At 39.2% G+C, this 27,584-nt stretch overlaps 1 protein-coding gene across 1 annotated transcript in view; it reads right to left on the bottom strand.

The window, feature by feature from the left end:
- NME7 (NME/NM23 family member 7) overlaps positions 1–27,584 on the bottom strand; it is a gene marked incomplete at its 5' end in the record, with an annotated part of 69,752 nt that overhangs the window by 31,295 nt on the left and 10,873 nt on the right. The window contains 6 exons of the mRNA XM_010292246.1: positions 830–931; positions 4,688–4,756; positions 5,611–5,675; positions 19,383–19,488; positions 23,420–23,627; positions 25,809–25,859. Coding sequence (XP_010290548.1) covers positions 830–931; positions 4,688–4,756; positions 5,611–5,675; positions 19,383–19,488; positions 23,420–23,627; positions 25,809–25,859 — 601 coding nt within the window. The remainder of the gene's footprint in view (positions 1–829; positions 932–4,687; positions 4,757–5,610; positions 5,676–19,382; positions 19,489–23,419; positions 23,628–25,808; positions 25,860–27,584) is intronic.

The raw sequence follows: 27,584 nt of genomic DNA on the forward strand, positions 1-27,584 counted from the left end.
CAAGCTACTATGCCATCTGAAGCGACAGATAAATTTCAGGCAAAGATCACTCTTGAGAGCAGCTGTAGTTACTGTACATATGCTTTATGTGCCTGAAGAATCAATCAATTTGCAATTCTTACAGAAAACAGTAGACAGAAATAAACAACAGAGCTGCCTGTCTTCCAAACATACCATTAGCGTAAATGCTATGAAATCAGTGTCCAAAACTTACAGCCGCCTGCTTCCACTAGAAGGAGGTGGGCACTCATTTTCACTTCACAAGTCACTTACACTTGTCTCCATATTGCACACAGTATCATACATATCCAATTAGTCACCTCAAGAAATTAAAAATAAAAGCTAGAAGCATTAGCATAGCAAACAGGTATGAGAACTTTTACATCCTTTTTTTTTTTTTCACTTCCTTCTAAAAACAAAGGAACCAACTGTCCTTTTATGGTTTCAACCTAGGAGAATGTCAGACTACAGCGGACTGACATTTGATTTACAGTGGCATGCACAAGCAATAACTATTCACTCCAGGCCTCTGAAGCCTTGTATTAGAGTATTTATGAATCTTTAACAGATTTTTTGCCTGCATAGCTTTCCTTTCACATAAATATTATTACAGTATTTTACTATCTGGTTTAGGTAAGATCAGAACAATTGCTAGAGAATTTGCAAATTGGTCCACTAAGACTAGCATTTGACCTCCATAAGGTAATGCTTACATGTTTCCAAGGAATGCAGCAGGTATGTGGCAGCCACAGCACACTGTGATATTTTAATTCACATAGACAGCACAGCAACTTTTTAAGCATTCCTTATCACTCAAGCAAATACTTACAGGGTCAGAAGGACCACAGAAGTCTCTGAACACTTTTGGAGACTCAGGCTGTATAATCTCCATTGCTATGCAAGGGCCTGAACACAACTCTGTAACCATCTCCTGGAAGAGAAAACAAAGACAGAAACAAATCTGGGCTCCTTGGGCATTAGCAAGGGTTGTATTCTTCCCCAAAATTAGACACAAACTTGCAGGATAGGAACAATTAAGAAATATTGGTGCATTTAGGAAAGCAAAGACATGAAACAAAGATATCATTAGTATTCACAACAAAAGAAATGTTTTCCATTTTGCTGCTTGGTTTAGAAGGTGGAGACCAAGGTAAATTGGATATTCAGCTTCAACAGGATACTGAATAGCATGCAACAGAATCCGCAATAAGTTCTTTTGTGGGTACATCCTTATTGATCTGGACCTGGATTTCAGAAGTATCCCATAACTTGTCAAGCCAGACTGAATCAACAGAACACTCTTTGCTGGGTGTAAGTCTGAAAATAATTAAAAGAAAAAAAAATCAGACAGACAAACAAACCAAAAAATGTTCAGTTAGTTCCACAGGCAGCAATGTACTTCGCCGCATTCCCTACAGGGAGCACAGTACACAGTATATATTTGTTTCCAAATATATACCCATTTGATGGCTTTAAGTCATTAAAATGTCTCTTGGACTTTTGGTTCTCACTGTCTTTTCCTCACGTATTGCTACAGAAGCTGAAACAAGTCAACAAAACAGAATTGAAAGGGGCCTGTGGCACAACCTGTTAGGGAAAGGGTCCTTGATCTGGCAACATTGTTGTGGTGTACCATTACCAGAATCTCAGTTACACCGAAATCATCTGTTTCCCTGGAGCCTCCTGGAGAGTAATGAGACATCGTTGAATTCTGAGTGGGTGATGAAGATGGGTCATAATTTTCATAAGCTTAAATTAACTCTGGGCATTAGTGCCAATTTGGAGTTTGTTAATTAGAGATAGAGGTTTCACAAGCAGAAAGAACCTATTTCGATGTTCTGGTCTGACTTCCTTTTTCAAAAAATGCCCTTATATTTGCATACTTGTCTAGAAATTTGGGAAGACAAGTTTTAAACAAATCAGGACAATTAAAAGAATCAAAACCAATGAGGAAAGGGGAAAGGAGACAACATTCACAGGAAATAAGGGAGGACAGGGAAGGACAAGCAAGGTACTGCAATCACGCCCACCAGACATGGGCAGGCCAAGGATGAGCCATAGCAAAGAACAAGAGTATACAGAGTGGGCAAAAAAGCAGTAGGAAGAGAAGGATTAAGTCCTTCTCTGCATTTTATGAGTCGTGATGGAAACTAAATACACAAAGACTCCAAATCAAGCAGCATTGTTCCAAAGAGTTGCTATCTTCATAACAGATGCCATGGTGAGAGCATGTGCTTAATCGCCCCACTCTGGGACAGAATTTTAGCAAAGTGTCTCTGTCATCAACCTGATCCTAGGAAATGTAGGTACAAATATCCCTGAGAGGATGTGAAAAGAGTGCAGAATATTTTCATATTTTACAACATGAATAAATATTTTAATTCCAAAAACTGTCTGATCACCAGCGGATCCTCTGTTAAGAACAGGTCAAAGGGCAATATATTTCATCCTGTTAAGAAACAGTAAATTGTCACAAAGTCACTACTCTGTACAATTTTCCTGAATTCTATCATCTAAATAATTGTTAACAGGCAAGTGGAGAAAAAACAGACTTTTAAATTTAGTTGAATCAACTGAATTCCTCCCTGCAAACTGTGTTTTTTCTTCTTCCTCCCTTTTCTATTGTTTCTGTCTCAGCACTGACATCCCACCAGCAACAGCAAACAATGTGAGCAAAGTTACTCCCAACTCCTTCATTACAGTACAAAGCTGAGGACTGAAGACCAGCTCCCATCAACTACAGCACAGAGGCAGGTGGTACTATGTGGGACAAGCTTGGTCTACCTTACACAGCTTCATCAAGTCTAGAGTTGAATTTAAACAGCAGACACTGTTTCTCTGGTAAGATGCCCAGTCACAGCTAAATCAAATTTTCTTTAGAAAATAGTTTATTCATCTAATGACATGGCTGTCAAACAAAACCATCCCTGAAGCTGGATCAAGCTCAAGCATTTTTGATTAACAAAGTGGATTCTGAGCTGACCCAAAATAGTCTCCCTCCTTTTTTCCCATTTTCTATTCTGGCTACAGTAGGAAATACAAAGCAAAACAGCACAAAAACTAATCAATAGTATGCAAAATCCCGTGCAGGAGATACCAACAAAGCTAAAATTTTGGGCCATTGTTCATCTTTCTCTTTTCACAGAGAAGTGCTTTACATACAATGTCAAGCCTTTATCTGATTGACAAGGAGTAACCAGAAGAAATAGGAGTTCAGTTTTTGAAAAGGACTTCTCAATGCCAAGTATCTTGTGTGCTGAGTTATTTCGGAATGATAAATAAAATTCAGATCAAAACAGACGGTTCTGAGTCACAGATATAAGAGGTCATATTCTTTCTTCAATGTCTTATTTTGCAACATACTTCTTTCTCTTTGGCCTGCACTGACAATATCTATTGCTGTTCCCATATGTGCCTTCTCTGGATCCCTTTATCACCATGATCAGCTTTCCCACGTTTTTCACAGATATCCTGAGCGCATGGAGGTATTAATTTCATTTCATTTCAACTGAGTGCATCCAGCACATATGGCTTGCAGGACAGGGCCCTAGATTCTCACTTTTCTTCAAATCCCATCTAAAACATATCTTCCTTAGTGATGTACCCTGTTTAAATGTCACCTTCCCTTCTGAGTAACTCTCCAATTAAATTAATATAACTAAAATTTGCAGCTTACTAGGAGGTCAGAAATTGTACAAAAGAGCTGCAGAAGATGGTAGAAAATTTCCAACTTGGTTTAAAGCAGAGACTTTTGTAGTACCATAGGATTCTTTGGGCCCTGAAATACTGTTCAGATATTTACCATATTTGAATTCTGCCACCTACCTACAAGTCTGCCTGTCCAATCTTCCTTTGGCCCTTGTCAAAAATGATGTCATCAGAGGAGACTTTAAGAGTATTCCCCAATCTGAGAGTGAACTAACAGTATGCCTAACCTATTTAAAGACAAATCTACAAACCCTGTTAAGTTAGACTAAACAATCATAAAGGGGGGAAAAAAAAAAACCTAAAAATGTCACTATCAGAGTAATATTAGTAACTGGCAGTGAAGCTAAACTCATTACTGTTTATGAAATGAACCAAAATCCTCAGACAGAAGATACAGAAATGCAAACTCATCTTCTTGTATTCCCGTTGTTCAACCTGCAGTCAGAAAGTTTTGTGTGACCGTACAACAAGGTGTAGAGTCTTAGATGTTCACTGGGATTACAGCATATGTTAAACTTCTTAAATTGTCTGAAGATCCACAAAAGTCAGAACAATAAACTTAAGAATAGCTCAAAATATCATTAGGAAGGCATTCAAATACAGCAGCCCCATTGTAAACAAAATAATAAATATATATTCTGGTCCAAGCCACTATGGCAATATCAAAGCAAAGAAAGACACAGATGTGACACATTCTTATAGCTCTACTGCAATAACATGACTTATCTGGGGGGGAGGGGTGTTCCGTCTCATATTTTACAAATTCCTCAGCTGAACAATTTTCACGAGACTCTCCTTTCTTACAACACAGATAGCACAATATTCAAGATAAGTTAGTTTATTTGAGAACAAGCTAGAATTGGTCAATACCAGGTTCCTAAAAGAAATCTTACCACAATCCCAAAAAAGGAAAAATGTGACCGCTTCCTCGTTTAATCATATTTTATTTTTAAACAATTCTTCTCAAACTTATGCTTACCATGTATTCAGCGACGACACCTTTGTAAATCTCATAAAATTCTTCCACATTTGCACGTTCCATGTTGAACTAAGGAAACAAAAATGTTAGCCAGCCTGCCTTCAACAACAACAACAACAAAAAAATAGACAGACACCCCTGCTTAACTAGCAAACGTTCAGAATACTCTTTTAAGTTTTACTAGGTAAAAGGAATGGCTTTACAGCTGCAATATGAAGTTTGTCAACAACTTAGCAAATAACACCACAGGCAACATAGCACACAGTATCTTCTTCCACCTTAAATATAAGTAGACAACATAGTGTTGGCTAATGCCACTAAGACATGCAAGAGGATCTGTTTGTTGCATTGTAAAGGAAAGGGACTATTCTTCATTTGTGGTGGGGATTTGAGTCATAGGGGGATTTCAGATCTTGAGACTTTCACAAAAATCAAAGGGCAGGACTTACAGGACTACTCTTGGGAATAATCTCTGCGCCAACTGCTGAAGGTGATCAGGGTGTGAAAATCCTTTAAATATCTTTAAAAACCTTCCCCCTTCATACTAAATATATATTTTAACAAATTAAGGAAGGATATTAACGATAATTTATCTAATCTTAGCTAGCACATTTTGTAAAGATATCTCAAATTGCTCCAGAAGAGACAGATATCATTACCCCTGCCTTCTAACTATAGGGAAACCGAGATACAGCGAGGTAAAGTGTCTTGGCTCAAGGTCACCCAGTAACAAGAAACAGGTCAGCTGATCAATCAAATAATAAAACACAAATATCACAAGGACAATGATGATCCCAAAACATTGCTACATAGCCTGCAGAAGGGTTTATATTGCAGGAAGACACCTGTGCATTGCTGTAAAGAGCATACACCACTTTTCCAATTCCTGTTTATCAGAAAACCATACAGAAAAGGAAACCTACCATCTGCAAAGCTGAGATCTGAAATCCCTCTTTGGTGATAGCTTTTATAATCTTTCCAGCTAGCCCTGAAGAAACACACAAAAGACAGTATTCCATTTTAAAAAGCAGAATTTACAACTGGAAGATATTTATGCCAATGTACCACTTATTTTCAAACCAGAAGTGCTTGTGGAATGCTGAGAGAGGAAGCAGAGAGCAGAGCTGAGTTCACATACTCTATGTTCTATCTAATGTGACATGTTGATGTCTTCAAACAACCAAATTCCATGCAGTTGTTGAAAAGAATCTCTACCAAAAAAAGGCAATTAGCAAAGCCTTTGCTTTTCTCAGATCGACTGCAAAACACGCAGTTGCTGCAAAATCAAGATTTATATTTTTAATTAAGTTCTATTGGCACCACTGATGCTTAAACAGTAATCAAATCAGGGCACAGGCTGTCTATTTTGCCGTTTTTATACAGTGTTCACCAGAGTGGGGGGTCCTACTTTAAGCTAGCAACAATGCAGGTTGTTAATAAATATTGCCAATAAACCAGCACAAAAGTTCATGTCTTCTATGGGAAAAGCACATTAATGTAAAATAACCTATTGCTTCTAAGGTTGTAATTCACAAATAGGTTACTGCTGATCATCCAGCTTGCTTTACTCTCTCCAAAATGCATCCTCAAAGACTGAATGACATTGTAAAACAAAACACTAAACTTCAGAAAACAAGGACCACTGATTTTCCACTGAATGTGTATTTTAGATTTGCCTGTGCTTGACAAGATCAGAACATTTTGAAGATTATGTCAGCCAAGCACAGTACTCTGAGTGAATTTCATAGAATCACCATTTTTACAGAACATAAATGCCTGTTCTCTAGTACAGCTTGTGAGAAACTACAAATTCTGGACATGTATTCAGAACAGAATTAACCACAGAAGAAAACCCTGTAATGTATGACAGCAGCAGGATTTTACTTGTGGTCATTAAGTCATTTTATTAACTAGTCTTTAAATTGCAGTATTTTTTAAGCACTGCTTAAGTTCAGTAGATGAGAATAAAACAAAGCTAGTATCTAGAGTTCTAGTACAATGAAGATCTGAATTGTACACTGTCTGCTAATTCCAGTGACATAGGATTGGTGAGCTTCCTAGAAGCTCTGAGTAAATGAGACAAAAAGTTGGAGTGCTTTCAAAAATTGTATTTACAAACAAAAATGAAAAAGACTGTCCCTGAAGTATTCTCCACCATATTTCCACATTAAAGTTTATGTAGAAAAACCTTCCATATATAAAACAGTGCATACTTCTTCCAAAAATTTTCAAACTACTGAAGAGAAAAGCTGAGATTTTGGTACATAGTCCATGCAGCTCTCTGGGTTTACAGGACGTAGAAACAAGCGGAATGGGCAGTTTATAAAGAGATTAAATGACTGGCTGGGGATCATCCAGGAAATAAATAAATGAACAAATAATCTGTGACAAAGCATAAACATTTCCTCATTCTCAATCTTCAGAGCAATATTCCAGTCAACAGCCACTGCTTCACCAGAAACCAACAAAGACAAAGAAAGGGCATTTGCAGGGACAAGGCTACCTTGGTACAAGAAAGCAGCTTTGCCTGACAGATCTCCATTTTACACTTTATCAGTCAAAAATGGGGCACTCAGATAGGCCTTCACAGCTGGCAAGCATCTAATTAAAATACTCATCAGGTATCGGGTTCTGGGGTACTATGGAGATCCGCTTTTCAGAGAACTTTTGCCCTTGGCAGTAGGACAGTCAGCAAACCCCATGTTTTAGAGAAACAAAGGGGAATGTAAATATTCAGCTTTCTGGGCTGTTTCTCTATTGAAGTCTTTAAGACTTTTCTTCTCTGTGGAGAGGAGACAGGCTCCTTTAATGATAGAAATCAAAGTAGGAATGTATTTTGCATAAAGGTCTTTAATACAAGGTTCATTTAATAATTAACTGTGATAAACCTATCAAGATTCTCCTCTGCATTGTATTCCTGAGTTCCCTCTCACTCAGGAGAGTACCTTGTTGCTCCAGACAGATTGCCCATGACTGCAACACCCTAAAGGCTTAACCAAAGGAATTATAGTTACCATTGTACACAGATAGATGTCTTTTCAAAAAAATTCAAAGTGCCTTGAGGAAAAGGCATGAGATTTCATTTATGTTTGCAAGGCGAGATGTTAGGTCCACTTCCCAAACGTGGGAATTGAGGCACAGGAGGATAAGCAAGTTGCCAGTGGCAGCACAGATCTACAAATCCAGTGACTTGGCCACCCTGTCCCAGTTTAGACGTTATCATGTCTCCTAGGGACACTTTCCTTTCAAATTCTACCTGAACCAAAACAGAAACAAAAAACATAGAGGCAATCCCCAAGCAACATAAGAGTGGAAGCTCAAGGCTCAGCTTGGGATCTATTTCAGGCTTTCAGCCAGTTGCATGACTGAACTGGGAGAAGTCCTCTCCTTTGTGGGCAGATAGGGCTGAGGAAAAGAAGAACTAATTAGATAGACTGCCATTTCAGCAGCTTTCAACAATTTGTTCTCAACTTTAAAATCCAGATTTGTAGTGAAAAAACAACTTTTTAAGGACCCTTCAAACAGGGCCAGTGCATGTTTAAAATGTGATTACAGTAAGAATCCAAATCAAAGCTGCAGATTAGGCACCAGTTACGATGAATTTTCAGTCACAAAGCACAAAAGAATCACAAGCATTACTAAATACAACCGGGGGAATTTAGTACTAATCCTAACAAATATGGCGGGGGGGAGGTTCACACGCTTTATGTCTCCTCAGCAGCATTATGTTATTATGGACCTAATACAGGATAGATAATCTTCCAACATATTTTAATCAGATAAAATGATAAGGTACCAAGACCTCATCAGTTATATTGATCTTCTACAATTTGTTGCTTTACAACACACAATATTTGAAAATTGTACTTCATTAAGAAGCAGAAAGTAGCAGGGAGGACATCAGACTGAAAAATGTTACAACTGTTTGCAGAATTATGGATTGGAATAAAATTTAAAAGTTCATGAAAGTCACTTTTAACTTAACAGCACTTTAATTAATGGAATGTAACAGCTGTGTTACCAGGACCTGCCAGTCCCAGTGCACTATGAACCACCAGCCCTATGACTAGGGATGTTACATTCTCTTCCCTTTGTTCTTGGCCTGTTTCCCATTTAACCATTCCACACTTAAAAGCTTATTAGGCAAGACAGAAAACTGCCTTCAAAGCAAGTCAAGAACTAGCTTCCTCATCTCAACCTCTAGATGTAATCCAAATAATTCCTCTGGAACAACAACAGTTTTTTGACAGGAATACACAAGCTGCCTTGACTGATCAGATCAATGATCCACCTAATCCAGTAACATATTTCTAGAAGTAACCAATACCAGATGCTTAAAGTAGCACTAACTATAAGTAGACATTTCATTTCATGCCTATTTTTGACATTTTAAAATGCAATTTTGCTTCACAGTATAGTGAAATTATCTGATTCCTTACTGCTGAGTGTTGAGGTCATGTCCCAAAACTCCAGAGAATCATGATCAGCCTTGACTACTTTTTGAATGCCATAAGAGGGAAAAGTGGGATTCAGAGCTGGGCCCTCCTGCCATGTATTTCAGTTGAAGTTCTCACTAATTTTTGTTTCAGACAACATTGCAAAATGCTATGCAGTAGGAAGCTGACAGCTGTCCTTCTCAAAAAGTGCACTTATTCCTATCAGTTGGTCAACCTTTCCCCTGAAGAACAAGGTTTCTCTATCTCTTCTCTTTTGCTTTTTCTGCTTAGAAATAATGCAACTCTAGGCATTCTTACTATGCAACATAAATACACCATTTCTAGACTCCCCAAAAATTTGGCCATAGCGATAATCTGCAGCTACTGATCTCCCAGCCTCATTGTGTACTGCATTTTTGTATTTGTACTCCGGAGCACCAAGAAGTAAGTCACAGAGGGACACAGGGTCTCCGAAGTAACACACACTAGGCCAACACAGAGGAGAAGGGGAGCTCAAAAGCTACCCAGGCTAACCATGAGGGGGCAAAAAAAAAAAGACAAGTGGATACAGACAGAAGATAAAGAAGAACATGTGAGGAAATTATGAGAGAATATTGTTCCTAGTAATAGAATCCAAAATTTTCCATAATTTCTCTCTAGGCATTGTATTAAAGGAGAACGTCAAGAAGTTTGAAGGGCAGCTTAACAGGTATTTATGGAGAACTCCATCAACACTGCAGCACTGGTGAAAATATTTACAAACAATATTCATTTGAAAATACTAAAAGAGTGAAGACAAAAGATATCACCACTGCTTTACTGGAGAATAGAAGTTGGCATTTGGCTAGCAAAAGCAAAATTATGCATACAGACAGTAAATCTTAGGGGAGCTTGAAACCAAAATGGCCAAGCATTTGATGTAAGTAAGAATGGGAACCAACAGAAAAATTCAAAGGGGATGAAAGGTTCCAAGGCTTAATCCCAGCTGCAACTTTCTGAACCTCTACAAGCAAGGCAAGACCACATTTGTGTCTTAATGTCTTAATGGGCATTAAGACACAAAATGTAGGAAATCTGTAGGGAAAAAAAAGGCATTCTGGGAACTCTTGCATGAGAACAGATGGGAAGAGTCACACTTAAAATTGACATACAAAAACCCATACAGAAATTCAAGTCAAAGATCATGGCTGGGCTACAGAAAGTATCCAGCAATTTGGATGTGCAGTGTGTGCCATTTGAGAAGGGAATCTGAGGAAGAAAGAAAGGTGAAGAAGGAAAGATCAATACCTCTGCAACAGTTATGCTGAACTAAAGCCGATGGTTGTATGTTTATTAAAAAAAAAAAAACAACGACAACTTAGGTTTCTGTCTCTCTGTCTTTGTTCTTGTGTTAAGAAAAAGCTTAAAAAGAAATATCCAGCTTGTTTTTCTTTTTATTTCTTTCGAGATGTTCATTATTTTGTACTCCTTTAGCACATCCACTCTGATTTGTGTTTCACTTGAGAAGATTATGATCAATAACTCTGGCTAGGAGAATGTTTCTATTGCTATAACAATTTTCATTTCTTGCTTATTTCTTGAGTGTGAACAAAACCAAACATGTTATTTCAGTTGAGGCTGTACTGCTGAATTATATGATGGCATTCTGTACTATAATTCAAACCATTCATATGCTTACTAATATTTATTTCTTTTTTCTGGTTATCCCAAAAACATGGGACTTTTCATGAATGGTTAGAATTACAGAGAGCAAGTGGTTAAAATTATGCCTTGTAGTGTGCATTAGCCCATAAATATAAACAACAATTTTAATCTACTATTGCACTGTCAATTAATTTAACTCTGGAGGTTAAAACCCTCATGAGATCACCCATAATCAGCTCCAGCCTTTTATATTCCACTTCCTGTGCAAGGTTTCCCAACTCACCGTCCTAGATCAATAGTAAATACACCAGAAGCTCTATCATTTATTTTTGACTTAGCAAAAGACTATCGCATATTCCTACATTCTGTGTCTTGGCTCTTTTCAGACCTTTCTCCTTAGCTCTGATTTGAAAAGGGCAGTAGGAGAAAAGACTTCAAGATATTTACCTTTTGCTCCAAGGTACAGTGAAGTTAGACTATGCATGGCTGCATTTTTAAAATTTTTCTAAAATGTTCTCAAAAACTTCTGGTAACAAAGATTCCATTACATCCCCAGATATTAGGCCAGTGATATACTTTGAAGTTTTCCTTAATGATTACATTGAATCTTCTTTCATCTAAATTAGTAAATATGCACATATTTTCCAAATTTACATATAGAAAGCTGTATATCCCTGTCTCCTCCATCTCAGGTTAAAGAAATGAAATCCATCAAGTTTTCACTGGCTAAATCTCTTATTTTTTTTGCTCTCGGTTGATTAAGTTATTTTTCAAACAGAATGCCCGGAAATTGGACATGGTACACAAGCTGAGTTCTCACCAGCACTGAGCAGAACTAGTTACTGAAAAAAACCCTAAACAAAGTGTGACCAACACTGTGAACACCGATTGTACTTATGATATATCGCTATTCCAACCATTTCTCTACAGACTTTTCACTGTTACCCTGCCAGTTCTTCTCTATTTGATATTTGTGCATTTATTTTCCCTTCTCCACGGTAGTGCTATGCAGTTTTTTATATTCAGTTTTATCTTCTTCACATTGCTTCATTTCTGCAGTTCATCAGGAACGTTCCAAATTCTAATCACATCCTGCAAAACTGTAGTAGGCACTTGGTACCACCTGCAAACACTGCAAGGATGCTCTGTCCTTCCCCATGCGAATCATTACTGCAAATACTGACAAGAAATGGCCCAAGGATGGGTGACAAGACTTCACTTGCAAAGTCCTTCTAATGTGACGTGTTCATGTCCAGTGCTCAGGAAAACATTTAAAGCTATGCAGATGCTTATGCTATACAGATCTAAATGTACAAATTACTTCACTAAAGACAAAATTTTGATTTCCTAACAGCAAGGGACTTTGACAAAGGCACAGATATTCAAGTGAATTAGACTATCTGGCTCTGGTTTACAGAAAGCATACTTGGAGGATTAAGAGTTCAGAAAAGCATATTTTCCTTCAAAAATACATGCTGGGAAATGTCCATCATATCATCACTACCTAAGTCACTTCAATGAAATTATAGACTCTTGATTCATCAGCTTCCTTAGTATGAAACAAGTTTCATTAGCCTGAAATTCCCTGGACCACTCTTAGAATTACCTTTTCTCTAATCCTTTAAGAATGAAAATCCCAAAATGCAATGTAATAAACACTCATTCCTAATGCTTTTTTTCCCCCCATGTTAATACCATCATGCCTGCACAGAGATGATTTTCAGCAACATGAGCACCACTAATATAAGTCTACTGAACACTATTGGGAAACACTCTCTTTCCAGGAGTAGGAGGATACTTAAAAGCTTCAGCAAAGATTGTCTGTGCCATTTGATCTGTTTTTTTCTCTGAAGTATACCTCCTCCTCTTCCTTCCTGTGGAAAACTGTCAGAAAGGACTTCCAGATACAGCCCACCTCCCCCTCTACCTTAAACAATTAAAATGTAAAATATATTTTTCATACTTCGAAACAATAAATGTCACTTTCCCACTAGCCACGGAAATCCAAATTCATTCTAAGTTGGGAAGCCAATGTCAAGCTGCTAAAACTTTATGTTGGAAAATCAAGAAATAACATAGGCTTAGTTTCAAAGACAAACATCCCAAGCAAGGAATATCCATCATTACAACTACAGCAAAGAATTTAAAATACAGATGGGAGTGGATGGACTACTGTTCTCCTGGAAGCTAATTTTTTCTTCTAAAAAATTGTGATAAAGTGGTAAAGTAGGTTACTTTTATTTTAATCACTTTTTCCTAGCTTCTCTAAAGAGAAAAAAAAAACTAAACCAAACCAAAACCAGAACACACCCAAAAAACCCAGCACCACCAAACACTTCAACACCCTATATATAATATATTCAAGAGAAACATAAGAAACAAAGTGCATTTAATTTTGCATAAATATCCCTTCTGCCTGGGCAAATCCATCTGAAAAAAATTGCCTGCATCTGAAAGCATAGTGCTTTACTAGATAGTTTTCACATGATTGCAGCACTAAGAGTGCCACATTGCATGTGGGAATATCCACAGGTCACATCTCAAACGATCCACTGTGCTTCTTTGAAGCATCTGCAAAGATTTGCATTCATCCCACTTTTTTTTTTTCCATTTCCAGATTCTATCTTCAAATAGTTCCTTCCAGACTTCTAATTGTTAAGTGTGTCAAGGCTATCACTGATGCCCCTTTGCACTCGACCTTGAACACAGGTTACAAAGAAAAGTTCTGCCTACGATGAGGTGAAGCCGAGAATAATGACAGATTAGCACCTCTTCGATCCTATCCTCTTTTTCTTGTCCATCTTACTTCCTTTCCTAACTACATACATGTCACTACACTTGGCATACTACAAAGGTGAACCGGACATTTTCACAGTGATGCCTTCTTTCTTCCAAAGAGCAACAAGTATACCGCATGTCAGGAACAGCTCTTGTTTGCAGTCAGATATATAATCTACTACAATGCTGGATTCCCACTCTTTTATAAAGTAACTTCATTTGAGATCCTACATAAGTAAACCCTGTTTCTGTACCTGCTTGAGACTGAACTACTGTCCTTGGTATTCTTTTTGTCAAAGTTAGGTTTGTCTTTGGAGCAAGGAACTAGTCTCTCAATTAAATTTTTTCTAAGTCTTTGCATAAATAAAGAAACATGATTCTTATGGTTACCTGTTATGCAGCATTTTGTTGATCAATATAAAGATCTACGACTTTCTAAAGCTACTAGTAAGTTAAGATAGGAGAGCTCTGTAAGATTTATCATCCACTCAGAACGGGTCTAAAACCACATTTCCACAGAATATCTTTTCCACTTGGAAAGAACCCACTCCTGCTCCTTTTGTTTTCTATGAGACTTAAATTTTAGTTGAAGAATACTGTGGAAGACAGCACTGCAATTTTATTTTTTTTAATTACATAAGAGAAACAAGGGCTAACTTACCAGCAATGTTAGAACAAAATGTCAAGCTTAACACGTATTAGGAGAACAAACCTGTCTGGGTAGCCAGTCTCATACCTAGAAGGTCTCAAGACCATAGAAGCTTCCTTACTTCTAGGCAGGCCTTTCAGTTTGCATTAGATCTAATGAATTCTTGACTAGCCATTTTGCTTTTCAAGTTCACGGCACAGTTCTAGCCCCAGATTTGTTTTTGGCAAAACTCTGACATTAGGAGAACTCATGTCTCAGCTTGCGAGTGCACAAAAGGAGGGCAGGATTTCACCTCTCAAGATCTATGCCATAACCTAAGTACAAAATGTGAAATATAACAAACTTCTGATCTCAGTCTTTATCATCACTATTTTCATCATTTTTTGCCTGCTCATTTTTCAAAGGACTTAAGTAAGGGTGTCATCAAAGAAACTTTAAACCAGTCATGAAATATCAAAATCTAATTCCTACAGCAAACATGACTAAACTGTTACACATAAACACATTAAAGTTAATCCCACCCAGTGAGCTACAAGGTGCTATTTCTGCCAACAAAACAGTCAAGTCATAACTGTCTTCAGGGCATTAAACTGAAGTTCATCCATTTTGGCGCATTTACAATTTTGGCTTTTGAGCACTACTGCTGATAGCTCCAGGTCTAACAACACGGGGGGAATTACAAAAAGAGAATGTCTAAATGATTGCAACTGTGATCTTGTACCTGAATTATCAGAAGCTTCAAGCACAAGAAGCAAGTGGATTATAGAACACAGATCCACACTAAAACTTTCAAATTATTAAACAATTAAGTCATACAATCCTAGAGCTGTGCTTATGAGTTACCATCCTCCTTGACTGAAAACTGGTTTCAGAAGAGAAGGAGGAAGCTAAAAGACACTGAGAAGTGTGGCAGATTCTATAGGGGTCAAACCACATCATGTCTCCCCGACACATCCCTGGTCAGAACAAGTCTGCATGGAATAGCACCAGGTTGCTTTTGCATTCTTCCAGCTCCCAATAAAGAACTGGACTGCTCTTGCAAACCCTCTTCAGAGTTAAACTGCAACCACCTCACTGCTGCCAACTTGCCAGCCAGCCAGGGAAGTGCTTCATCTCCACTGGGAGAAGCCACTAGAGAATGAGCTAAAGCTGCTTAGTCCCAGAGTGCTGCGCTATGTTGCCTTCCTTCAATGGCCTTCCCAGCTGTCTTCCCATCTCTAATCCTCCACAGAAGATGGTATGCTGACACCAAACTGACAAAATAGCTGTTGTCTTACTTCTTTGAGGCGCGTATGATCCAAATTCTTAGAGGGCTGGTGATACCGCCCCTCCAGCATTACCAGCACCCTTGACAGCTGAAGTTAAACTTCGCGTAACTCCTCCGACACCCTTTATCAGGCCCCAGGGTTCCTCTGCAGCCTGGCAGACACTTTCGGTACTCTCACTTACAGGACTTATCGTGTGTGTCAGCACTGCGCCAGGTCCTGCTGCAGGTGGTGGGGCTGCGCTGCTGTGGCTGCCTGGCAACAGATGTTTCTGTATGCCCGTCAGGAGAGGGTCAGCAAGGCCAGAGATAACACCAGCAGTGATTTTCCACTGCTTTGTCGCTGGATAGCAACCCTATAAACCCTCTACAGTAATCAAAGTCAGTTTCTAAGAAAGGACCCTGTCCAAGAATTAACTAGCATAAACTAGAGATTAGAAAAGCCTCCTAGCTTACAGCTGTGGTTAAAGCAAACCATCTTCCAGGATGGAAAAATAGAAATTTTTTCCCTCTAAGAATCAGTTATGCAACTGACTCTGGAGGAAAAAAAAACACTGGGGAAAAAGGACCAGAAAGCAAAATTCAGATCATGAATTCGGTCAAGTGTTTCTGCAGAAATAAAGACTAAAGCTCCATATAAGTTCGAGTATGTAAGCAAAACTTCACATAACTGTAAATGCATAATGAGCAGATTAATGGTAATTAGATAATCAATTTCAAAGCCTTGGCAGCGCATGGGAAATGGCAAAAAAAGTTTATTTTTAGATATTCGATACTGAAAATCTGTGGAGCATGAATCAAATCTGCAATGCATAAGAGGCTCTGCTGCTCTGACCCACATAAATTCCTCTCCACACCTCTGCCTCTGCCAAGACACCTTTTCACACTGATGGCCACATAGGATTTCCCTTCCTCTCCAGCTGCTGTGGAAGACATTCTCCCCATCAGAAACAGCAGGGTGGACAGCCACAGCTATAGAAGCACTGTTGCTGGGGGTAAGCAAGTTGCCTATTTTTAAGACCACGCAGTCTTCTACATGCTATTTTGCCAAAAGGGCAGCTCACTAGTTGCTATAGCACCTAATTCAACTAAGACACAGGAGATGTTGCTGGTATAACCAGAATGTATCTGGTACCACTGAACACAGTTGCTAACAGCCACTAACAGGGAGACAAGATGAGCAGGGCCTCCCTGCTCTGTCACAGATCACTGAGCCCAAATAGGTCAGCCCTTCCTTCCTCAAGCTTTCTGCCTACAGATGCACAATCCATGGGTCCAACCTGCTCCACTGCCATGTCTCTGCTCTCTAATCTCTAAAGCCGGACTTCTCCCTTCTTGTCTGTCTGTTTCACTCAAGCAGCTGGGAGTTTCTCCTGAGCAGATTGTTTGGTCCCCCAAACGCTTTCAGCATGCTATTCCCTGACTCAGGAAAACAGTCTGCACAGTGAAGGAGGAATGATGGCATTTCCATGGAGACAGCCTGACACTGCCACACAGCATGCTCAAAACTTTAAAATCTATAGGAGGCAAAGGCTATGTTCCTTCAACTTTAAAACAGGCAGTTTAATTATAAGAGAGTGATTTCAGAATTAAGACTTCCAAAAACTGTTGCAAAGATAGCGCTTAGCTCTCTACTCTGTTGCGCAGGGTTCTTCCAACTGTGATGATGCAAAGTGCTTTATAAGAAGACCAAGCATACCAAAAAAAAAAAAAGCAACTCAGTGATATTTTTATTGTTACTCTCAAAAACAGGCCGAAGAATACAAGAAAAATACAAAGACAGAAATGGACAGGCAAAGAAAGCCAAATCCTCTCCCCTGCAACACTCCTGGCCCATTGGGCTGTTGTTGGAGAGTTCCTGCAGTCCTTGTGAAGAAGGATTCCTCTCACCTCAAACTGCAGACTGGAACCAGTCCCGTTGCAATATGAAGCCACACCAGTGCTCTGAGACAAAGAGGGAGTCCAGCCACAGTAACTCTTCCCTTCCCTAAGCCCAACTTCCCATCAGAAGCCAGACTTCTGGAAAGTTTTACAAGATCTCCTCAGTTTCATAATCTCTCTAAGAGCTGCAGCACCTGTGGCTTTTGAAATATACTTAACTAAGATTGGCGAAAACAGGCAGGAACAACAGAGCCTGGTAAGGTAAAAGCACAGGTAGCCCCTGAATTCCATCATTCCTGATATTAATTTAAAATTGATAAAATGCTTTGCTGACTTAGAAAATTCAGTTTTGATTTTTTTATTCTGTTCAGGGTAGCAATCAAAGCTGTATGGACGGAGAACACTCACACAAGGGCATACTTTGTCTTTCAAATTTTAGTTGCTGTTTGGCAGCTGTGGTCTGCCTTTCCAGCCCTCTGTGGTGTGAGAAAAAGGATTATAGTGTGAATATGAACTTTAGTCCAGTCTTTCTAGCATTCACACAGCAAAGCTGAGTGTGCACTTACATTTTCTGTTTATCTATACCCGGACCTCTTTCTGTCACCACCCCCACCTCCTCCAAACACTTCACACTCCCAGAGGGGAGTGCAAACAGGGCCAAAATTTCTCCTTTGGTGATTCAGAAAAATTCTGAGAAGTTCAAGAAAAAAGAAATAAACAAACAGACAGGGCACTATGAAATCTACAGAAACGAAGAAGCTTAAAAGTAGGAAGGGACAACCTAGGCTCACTAAAAGAGAGTCTGAGCTCCCAATATGTAACAGAAATTATAGCTTAAGTATAAGAAAACACAGCCCAAGCCATCCACTTTGCTATTTGCACAATCAAATTAAGGACCCTAAAAATCCTGCCACAGAGAAGTTTGTCTTCTGCAAACGTTTAGCTAGGTAAGACCGTCGCCCCAGCTGCTGCCCTTACTTCTCTATAAGGAACATCACTCTGCCTTTGCTGCATGGCAGACTTATCAGTAGCAGATACCATGCAAGGCCTCAAAGAGATAACAGGCATATTATCGGCAGTGAGTGCGAGACTCTCTTCTTGTGAAAGCCTTTTTTTTTTTTTCAGCAAGCTCTCCAGACATCCCACTTGAGGTGTGAAAGGCCTGGAAACTGCTACGGCCGCTTCTGCTGTTTCCATTTCAGCTATCCACAGAGAAGTGATGAAAATGTTGCAGTGTGCTCCGCATCTTACTAAGAAAAATCTCAATGCTCTCACATAGCAATATTTATTCTGCACTCAAAAATACTGTTGCAGTGCCAGAGCCAAAATATTTTACTGCACTCACTGCTCCTACACATGCTCCTATATCTAAGTACAGGACACAAAAATTAGATTATTTTTGCATGGCAACAGTTGGGCATTAAACATTTCCAATACTCATATGGTAAGCTCACAGGGCATTCTCCAGCACAGAAGGCATTGTGGATTCCAACAAATGCTTTAGGTCTTTGGCTCATGTTCATAGAGTAAACAAGCCTTTTCTACTTTCCATCTCCACTGCATTTAGCAGAACAAGATTCATATCAGCACAAATGTCCCTTTGTGAATAGTTTTAACGTAATGTGTTACTGTGTGAGTGGAAGGCCCTGCAATGTGGTTGAGGTTCCTGCTTTCACTCTGCTGCGAAGATGCTAATCTCCTGCAGATGACTGTGGTGGGCAGATATGAGCAAGGACATGGCAAATTGTCACAGTAAGATTCATCAAATCTCATGTATATTTTTATTCTTCTGTTTTTCATCTCTCCTTTCTTATTCTGAAATTAACAAATATCCACATGGAAAGCACACGACCCACTCTTCATGGAACTGAACTGCAGAAATACTAAAGGTGTATGAAAGACAACGTATCTGCATACTTTTGCATGTACTATGAAATATACTCTGTGCTCTTGCAGTCTCATTCTCCAAAAAAAGGGCACAGGAATGATCATGGATACAAGGAAGCACATGTTGCGTTCACCTCCACTGTCTGCATTACTTACCTTCATTAACTGCATGAGGCTTAATAATGCAACAAGTACAGTTTGTGAATTTTGCACTGTTGACTGGTCCGTGACCTCCACTGGAGGGAAAGAACAACTCCAGCTCCTGAAAACAATAGTAATTGAATACATTTTAAATTGATCCAGCTGCATACATCAGCTTTTATCATAAGTAACAACATCTGAAGTACCCATAGTCACAGAAGATAAACCTTAATTATAGATTTTTGTGCTACAAATACTTTTTCCCTATTCTATGCTCTCAAATATATCCTTCCCTTTCTGGTACCATTGCTACAATCATAAAAACATTATCTGAATGTTTCACAGAATCACAGAATCATTAAGGCTGGAAAAGACCTTTAAGACCATGAAGTCCAACTATCAATCCAACACCACCATGCCCACTAAACCACATGCCGAAGTGTCATGTCTGCATGTTTTTTCAACACTTCCAGAGATGGTGACTCCACCACCTCCCTAGGCAGCCTGTTCCAATGTTTGACCACTCTCTCAGTGAAGAAATTTTTCCTAATATCCAATCTAAACCTCCCCTGGTGCAACTTGAGGCCGTTTCCTCTTGTCTTATCACTAGTTACTTGGGAGAAGAGACCAACACCCAGGTCACCACAACCCCCTTTCAGGTAGCTGTAGAGAGCGATAAGGTCTCCTCTCAGCCTCCTCTTCTCCAAGACTAAACAATCCCAGTTCCCTCAGCTGCTCCTCATAAGAATTGTGCTCCAGACACTTCACCAGCTTCATTGCCCTTCTCTGGACATGCTCCAGCAATTCAATGTCCTTCTTGTAGTGAGGGGCCCATTGCATTTCTTGCAATGTCTTTCTTTTCACTTCTGCAACAAAAATCAATCCATTTCCATTCAGAGCATTCAAAATACTGCTGCAATAATCATTTGGTAGAGGTGTTCCCAGTTTTCTGAATTCTCTCTTTCTTTCCTCAGTATCTTTCCCAAATCCACTCCCATGTACACATATTTTATCTTTGCTCTTTTCACATCATCTTTTCCACTATATGAGCAAAAATGCAACTGCCATCCATTTCTCAGTATGTTTTCCTTCCGTATACAAAACTGACCTCCATCCCATTTGTTTACAATGTTTTCCTTTTGTCTTAAACAACTAAACTTTATCTAAAATTGTTGACTCGCTCCTCATGCCTTATTGACTCTATTTTTTATTTTTTTTAGTCTTACTGAATTGAAGCTGCTGAACTCGATTGCTCTGATTTCTGGATGAATCAAAAGAACGTCTTTTCCTCTGGATCACTTCCTTTCTTCCCACCATCACTATTCAGGTATCATATAGCTTGGGTCTTAGACCATACTGGGGTGAGCTTGACAGACAGGTTTCTTTCCTCAGTGATATTTTTTCACTGTTCACTGCCAGCTTCACACTTTTTCTGTACCATTTATTCACATACATTACACAATCTGCCAATTAACATTAGTCAAATGCTCAAAACACAGATTCCATTTCAGACCTATCGGTCAAATTCAGTAAAAGAATTGATAAATTTATATTTAGGGGAAAATAACAATATCCTGGAAATACTGTTACTGCATCTATCTGATTTTTTTCCAGTGTAACAGTACTAAAGGCGATTTCCCAGAATTGTCTCATTTAATTTAATAGCTCAATTCAGATGGAATAGACTTAGCTATCTCCCAGTCTTTAGCTGATGGCACTCTGACGATTCTTTTAATCCTTACTTGAACAAGTATGCAATTCAAACTAATGGATCTTTCAATGGAAGGGAAAACAGTTTTTGGTTTGCTCTTAGAAAATAATATTTTAAGTAGGCATATCTAAGACAGAAGGGTTCATTTCCTACATCCTTCTACTGATACAATGCGGCATGCTTCGAAGACCTTGTCCACCTCTGTTAATTAATGTTTACTTTAAAAGAAGCAGCCAGGAAAAAGCAGCAAAATATTTACAATATTTAAGACTTTTTTTAATCCATCATAAGTCATAAAAGGAAAGTAACTAAATAACACTGAAGGACTAGGATAATGAAATGCCAAAGTATAACCAAGCGGAGCCTTAAATAGAATTTTTTTTTCCTTTCCCTTTGTTCCTGATCTAAAGAAATTCCAAAATTTGGCCTGCAGAGAGACACCAGTTTAGAGTATACCAGAGGCATACTTTCTCTTGTCATTTAGCCCCTAAAAGAACAATGCAGTCTCCCACTCTTAACTGTTCAGTTTACAATACATACATTAAATGTGGTTGAGACCAGTTTTCCTTCAGAACAGTTCATTTAGGTCTCTTTATCTTATATTAATTTCTTTTCAGCCAAGCTTCTGCAAGGCACAGCCAACTAGTTTCCATGGCAACCACTATATAGCTATATAATACTGGGTCTTCTAAATTAAAATAGGCACAGGGGTATTAAATTCATAATTTTGGTTGATTTATTGAAGATGGGTATCAGCAACACCACAAACATGCACACACCTGCAAAAGTTCAGCAAAATAATCCCACAGTCATAAAAATGCTGCAGATGAATAGGGCCTTCAAACAGCATTTCAAAAATAATGAAATGCAAAAAGAACAAACAACCTAAGTCAAAGCACATACTTATGTTTCTAATCAAAATTTTATGCTAATAGATACTCTTTCCTACATTCTCAGTTCACAAGCTGACACAGTTGTCATGGCAGCACACAGGAACAAAGAGGAAGTTTCACCATTATATATGAAGGCGTCTAGCTATTTAACGAGAACTACAAAGACTTTTCTGGCTATAATTCTCCTTTATCAGAAAAGACCAATTTCATCCAAACTCTTTCTAACTCTGTACCATCCTCAGCAAGCCTGCCAGAAGAAAAAGTACTTCAGGTCCAGCATATGATTTCTTGTCAAAACCAGAGGCACATGGAAGTGATCCAGCAGCCCAGGCACAGTGCAGGTAAGCGAGACAACTGCTTGACCAGTGACCAGAGACCATGCTTTGCAATTAGCTTGCTATGTCACACAGCCTAACAGCCAGACAGAAGAAGGGAGTGACCAACCACCAGGATATAATCTCTGCGTATATTTTCTAGTATACAGTACTTGGCAGCTTACTAGGTATTCTGGGGCAGGTCTCTCTCCAGCTGTGCTATTGCAGCTGTTCCATTTTAAATAGAGGTAAGATTAGGATCAAGGAAGCAACAACTGTTTTTAAGTATCCAAAAAACCTGTGGACGTGGCACTTCAGGCCATGGTAGTGCTGCATTGATGGTTGGACTCTATGATCTTAAAAGGTCTTTTCCAACCTCGATGATTCTGTGATTCTGCCATTCTGTAACTGGTATCTTTTCCCTGCTGGTCTAGAGCTAAGATACCACAGCGTGATACCAATCAATCATGAGGTAAACTTTATTCTTGCCATCATTTATCAGCGTATCTACCCCACAACAATGCACACAGTCACCTCAATTCTGTAGAAATGCTGGTAATATCTATCACTCAGTCCCAGGGCTTTTTCTTAGCACTAAGCTGCAAACAAAGCAAAAGAGAACCAAACTCCTCAAAGCCAAGCCCACTGTATTACATCTCAAAACCAAAGCACTACAAAGTGGCCTGTTTTCATAATTATTCATTATGAACAGTAGCAGCAGAGGAAAGCAGGCTGCAGGCAGAGGACTAGTGAGGACTATGGAGGAGAATAGATAAGCAAAACACAGGAGGGCACAAAAGGATTTAATTATTTAATCTCTTTCTTTTTATGACCAACACTGGTAGGCTATAGGTAGATTACGCAGACTGTGCAATTAACTCAGTGTTTGTGATATACAAAAGACATCAAAAATGACCAGGCATGCTCTCCTGATCAAAGAGCCCAAGGTTCCCCTTTGTGACAGAGATAAACAAGATTTCTGTTTTCAGACAGTTTATTTTTCCATGCTAGTAAGGATCCATGAAGATTATCTAAACTAGTTCTGAACTCAAGTGGGGAAAAAATGAGGAATGCCTGACCCAGCTGTTACCAGATAAAGTAAAAATAAATCTCAGTCAACAGTCAAAAACTTACTTGAGCAGCTGAAGCAACCGAATCTGGGCCATGAGCTGCATTTCTTAGGCCATCATGTCCAAAGTTCGCTCTAATGCTGTCTGGTGCATCAGTCTGAGCCACTGCAGAGTTTGCTGGCCCCAGTAATGTTTTCCATTTACAAACTGCATCATCTCCTAAGATTTCCATGGCAACAATGGGACCACTTGTTATAAACTGGAGAAGCTCACTGCAAAATGGAAACAGCACATGGTGATCCACGCTACAAATTAAAACCAACAAAAACATATGATCCAGTGGAGATGCTCAGAACTGAACTTGACAAGACCTTGAGCAACCTGATCTAACTTTGAAGTTGGCTCTGCTTTGAGGAGAAGGTCATGTGCAGATACTCCCTTCTTATTATGGTTGTAAAAAAGAACCAGATAACACAAACTCAGTCAAGCTACTATGCAGTATGTCAGATTTCAAAAGAATTTTTTAAAAAGCAGTACTGGCAACAGTGAAAGAGACCCTGCTAACCATTTATCTGACAGGAACAATTCCTCAACATGTCTCTTCTGCACAGCAGGATTTCAGGATTCTCACACATGACCTGTGTGTATTTGCCACTGACACAACTTCAGGACTGCTGTCAGGATGGATTGCTCCACTACCCCATGGATCTCTCCTGTGGATTTTGCCCAGCCAAAATCCAAGTGAGAGAAGGGAGAAGCAAGATTTGGAAAGTTTGCAGGGGAGAGGGGACTTAACCACAAAGTGAGTTATCACATCCTGCAATAAGCAAAAGTCAACTGATTTTAATGGGATGAATCTGAGCAAGGAGAAGAGATTGTCAGGAGCTGCCTGCCTCCTGTCCTGACCACATCACTTACAAGGAAAAAAATCACCCAGAAGTGGAAACCCAAACATTCTATTTAAAAACTAAACAAAACAGGGTAACTATAATTCTGATCTTTACAAAACATGCATACTAACAAGCCTGCCTTTTCACTGTGTAGTCTGGACAGAACCAACGAAGGAGAAAGTTGACATAATGCTTTTTGTACCACTTTCTTAAAAAAAGAGCTTTACATAATTATAATTGTGGATGAGTATGCTTCTCCAACCACCTTCCTAATGATCATTTATGCAATAATCAGCAGGCAAGAAGAGAAGTCCTACTAGTTCTTTGCTAAAGAAACAATATTAAAACTATGAAAAGTTACATAAACATAAAGAAACTACACAGGGAAAAGCTATTGGAAATCAGGTTCTCTTGATCTGAGACTGGTTCTTTAGGGTACAGTTAAATGGTTTACAAATACATACATGATTTGTAATGCTTTGTAATGATATTTTTCTGATTTAGAGAAAAATCCTATACAGATGATGTAGCCGATAGGACTATAGGATGGGAGATAGGCACATCACAGCGGACAAATGCTACAGTTCCTCAGATAATTATCATTAGTGTAGATAGTCATCTGTGAAATAACACTACAGGCAAAATTCTTGCTTATTTATCAACATATTCAAACAGGCTTATTCAGCAAAGAAAAGGCAATTCTAAATCTTCCTCTGATCTCCAACAGGGTCAGACATAGCCTTGGGCCAGGTCTCCCTGAAGGGCTTGAGTCTGGACCTACAATAAATCAGTTGCTGTTGCAGGAGAGCAGCTGCAAGATCCTAATACTCAAGCACTTCATGACAGTACTGAAACCAGGTCTTTTGACCAAGTCACTGCAAACACAGGTTCCAACATGGCTGAAAAACACAAGGCAGAGCTGCACCCTTTCCCTAAAAGAGGCAGACTGCCAAATTCAGAGTGAGGAAAAGAAAGTTGGTTGTTGGCACTTTCAGGCAAAGTAGAAATGACACAATCTCTGGCACATAAGCATCAATCTGTTCAGTTCTGGAAAGACTAAGGTTTTTCATGTTAGGTGGGGCCGTCTAGTATTATGGAAGTTTCATGTTTTATCCAAGGGTAGCAAGCAGTATAGTAAACAATTGGCCCATGCACTATCCTTTCAGTTACTTATGATTTGGTGTACTTGCTACCAAATAAATTCTCACAGCTAAGTGTTTCCCCCTAATTCTCATCACCTGCAAGCTCCACCCTGATCCTGAAGATGCTCCTTCCCTTGGCTTTGAAGTTTTGCCTTGCTAGGAGCATTTTCACTTCTGAGAGACCAAAGACATTCCCCTGATATCATTAGGCTCTAAAGAGTGTGAGTTAAAACCCTGAATATCTAAAACAAGGATCTTTCCCTGGAGGAAGATGAACAGGGTGCATACTTTGCGAAGGGCTCCACTCAACTAAGACAAGTTCTGATTTTCTCATAGCCCTGCAGTACCAAATGTGGTAAATGAATCCTGTGCATTGAATAAATAAGCTTAACACATGCCAAGCTGAAATTGATATACCTACTTATAAAAAGGTTTTGACTGATGGTCTACGTAGAAATCTGCTGCTTCTTTTCTGGAAGAGTAAAAAGACATAGATATAGATATACACACACACACATATATAAACCCCTGAAACCCACAAACTATCGTTCATCAACATGTTTCTACAGATAACATCTTCCCAAGATGGACAGCTTGTGTGTTGTTCATGCCCAATAACAGAAACTACATTTTTGTTATATTTTGTGTGGCTACATGTGTAGCTTGTAGCTGACAACTCCTTATGCTCCTGCTCTGGGAAGGAAGTAATTACTGAAGCCTGTAGCATGGGCTTTCAGGGTCACTGATGGTCTCCACATTCTCAGGTTGAGAAATAAATGCAGCAGAGTCACCTTCTTGCCAAGCCATTCGCTGTTATGTTGTTTTCATCTTTCATCTCAGTGTGTGTATGTTGGTTAATGAACTCTGATTTTAAAGCATAAATAAACAATTTATCTGCTTCACTGGAACTTATTTCCTTTTCAAGGCTAGTGTTTGATTACACTGGTGCACAACAGAACATTGCATAACCTGGTTTCTATTCAGTATCGTCAAATGTTACAAGTCACTTAGCAAATGCCCTCCAGATTCAAACTTGCTTTCTCCCCCATTTTCCCACTTGAAAACTCAGTTTGGTCTTGCAGTTCCCCTTGGGAAACACAGCAGTTACAAGACGCTGCTTTCTCCCAAAGCAATGGGATTTCTGTAATGACAAGGGCTCCTTATATTGCCAGGCAAATAAAGGTCACCAGGCATACATAGTATGTCTGTACCATTTAACCTTTACTCAGGTACTGGAAGCAAAAAGATACCCTTTTCAGAGTGGTGGCCCTCTTCAAGCTCTGCATTGCCACAGCCATGCTGCTAGCAGCACTGGGCTCAGCTACCCAGCTACACAAGTTTCAGGGACCATGGTGCAGACCCACCATCCACTGGTGGGCATACCACTCTGTGGCTTTTCACCCCACCACTCTCTGCAGCTAGCCAACCTACTCTCTTCCCTGCTTTTTCTCTAGCTGCTTCTCACATTTAACTCTTGCTTACTGCATTGCTTTTTCTGCATGGCAACAACTAGAAAAATCCATGGAGGTTTTCAAGTCTAGCCCTGTTATTTTGCAGCTTCAAAATTCCAGTTCAGAAGCACAGGCTTGCTCTTGGCTTGCTCCAAATCCTGGTGTGTACCACTTTCCGAGACTGGAATTTATGGAGGACAAGCTTTTCAGCAGGATTGACAGGTGAAAGGAAGCAATATTGCTCACCCCTAGACTGGGTACAAAGTTCACAATCAAAGCAGAGCTGCAGGGAGACTACAAGATTCCCAATTGGAAAATTGTTTTTACCTGCAGAAACATTCTTCTGATTTTTTCTGGCCTCCATTATTTTGCTCACTTTGAGCAGCTCTCTTTACTGAAAGAAATTACTGGCATGTTTTTCAAATAACAGATTCCAAGTATGAACAAAGGTATGGTTCTGTCATATGCAATGGGACTTTTCACATTTCTATCCTATTTGCAGTCCAGACTTAAGCCCAATATTGCCAGAGGAAAGAAATAACCTCAAGAAGAACCTAAGAAGAATTTAATTTTCTTAACCTTGACAAATATTTGAAGAGCCACAGCCTTCTCCAGCTTTTTTATCAAAATGACCACCTGCTTATTGGAACTGAGTAATTCCTGGTTTGTTGCTGTCAGTTCAGTGTAAGTATGAGCCATTCAAAATTCAAAAGGTTTTCATGCTTTCCTTCCATTTCATAACTAAG

This window comes from Phaethon lepturus, unplaced genomic scaffold (assembly GCF_000687285.1).
Source record: "Phaethon lepturus isolate BGI_N335 unplaced genomic scaffold, ASM68728v1 scaffold14630, whole genome shotgun sequence".
In the NCBI taxonomy this organism is placed as follows: Eukaryota; Metazoa; Chordata; class Aves; order Phaethontiformes; family Phaethontidae; genus Phaethon; species Phaethon lepturus.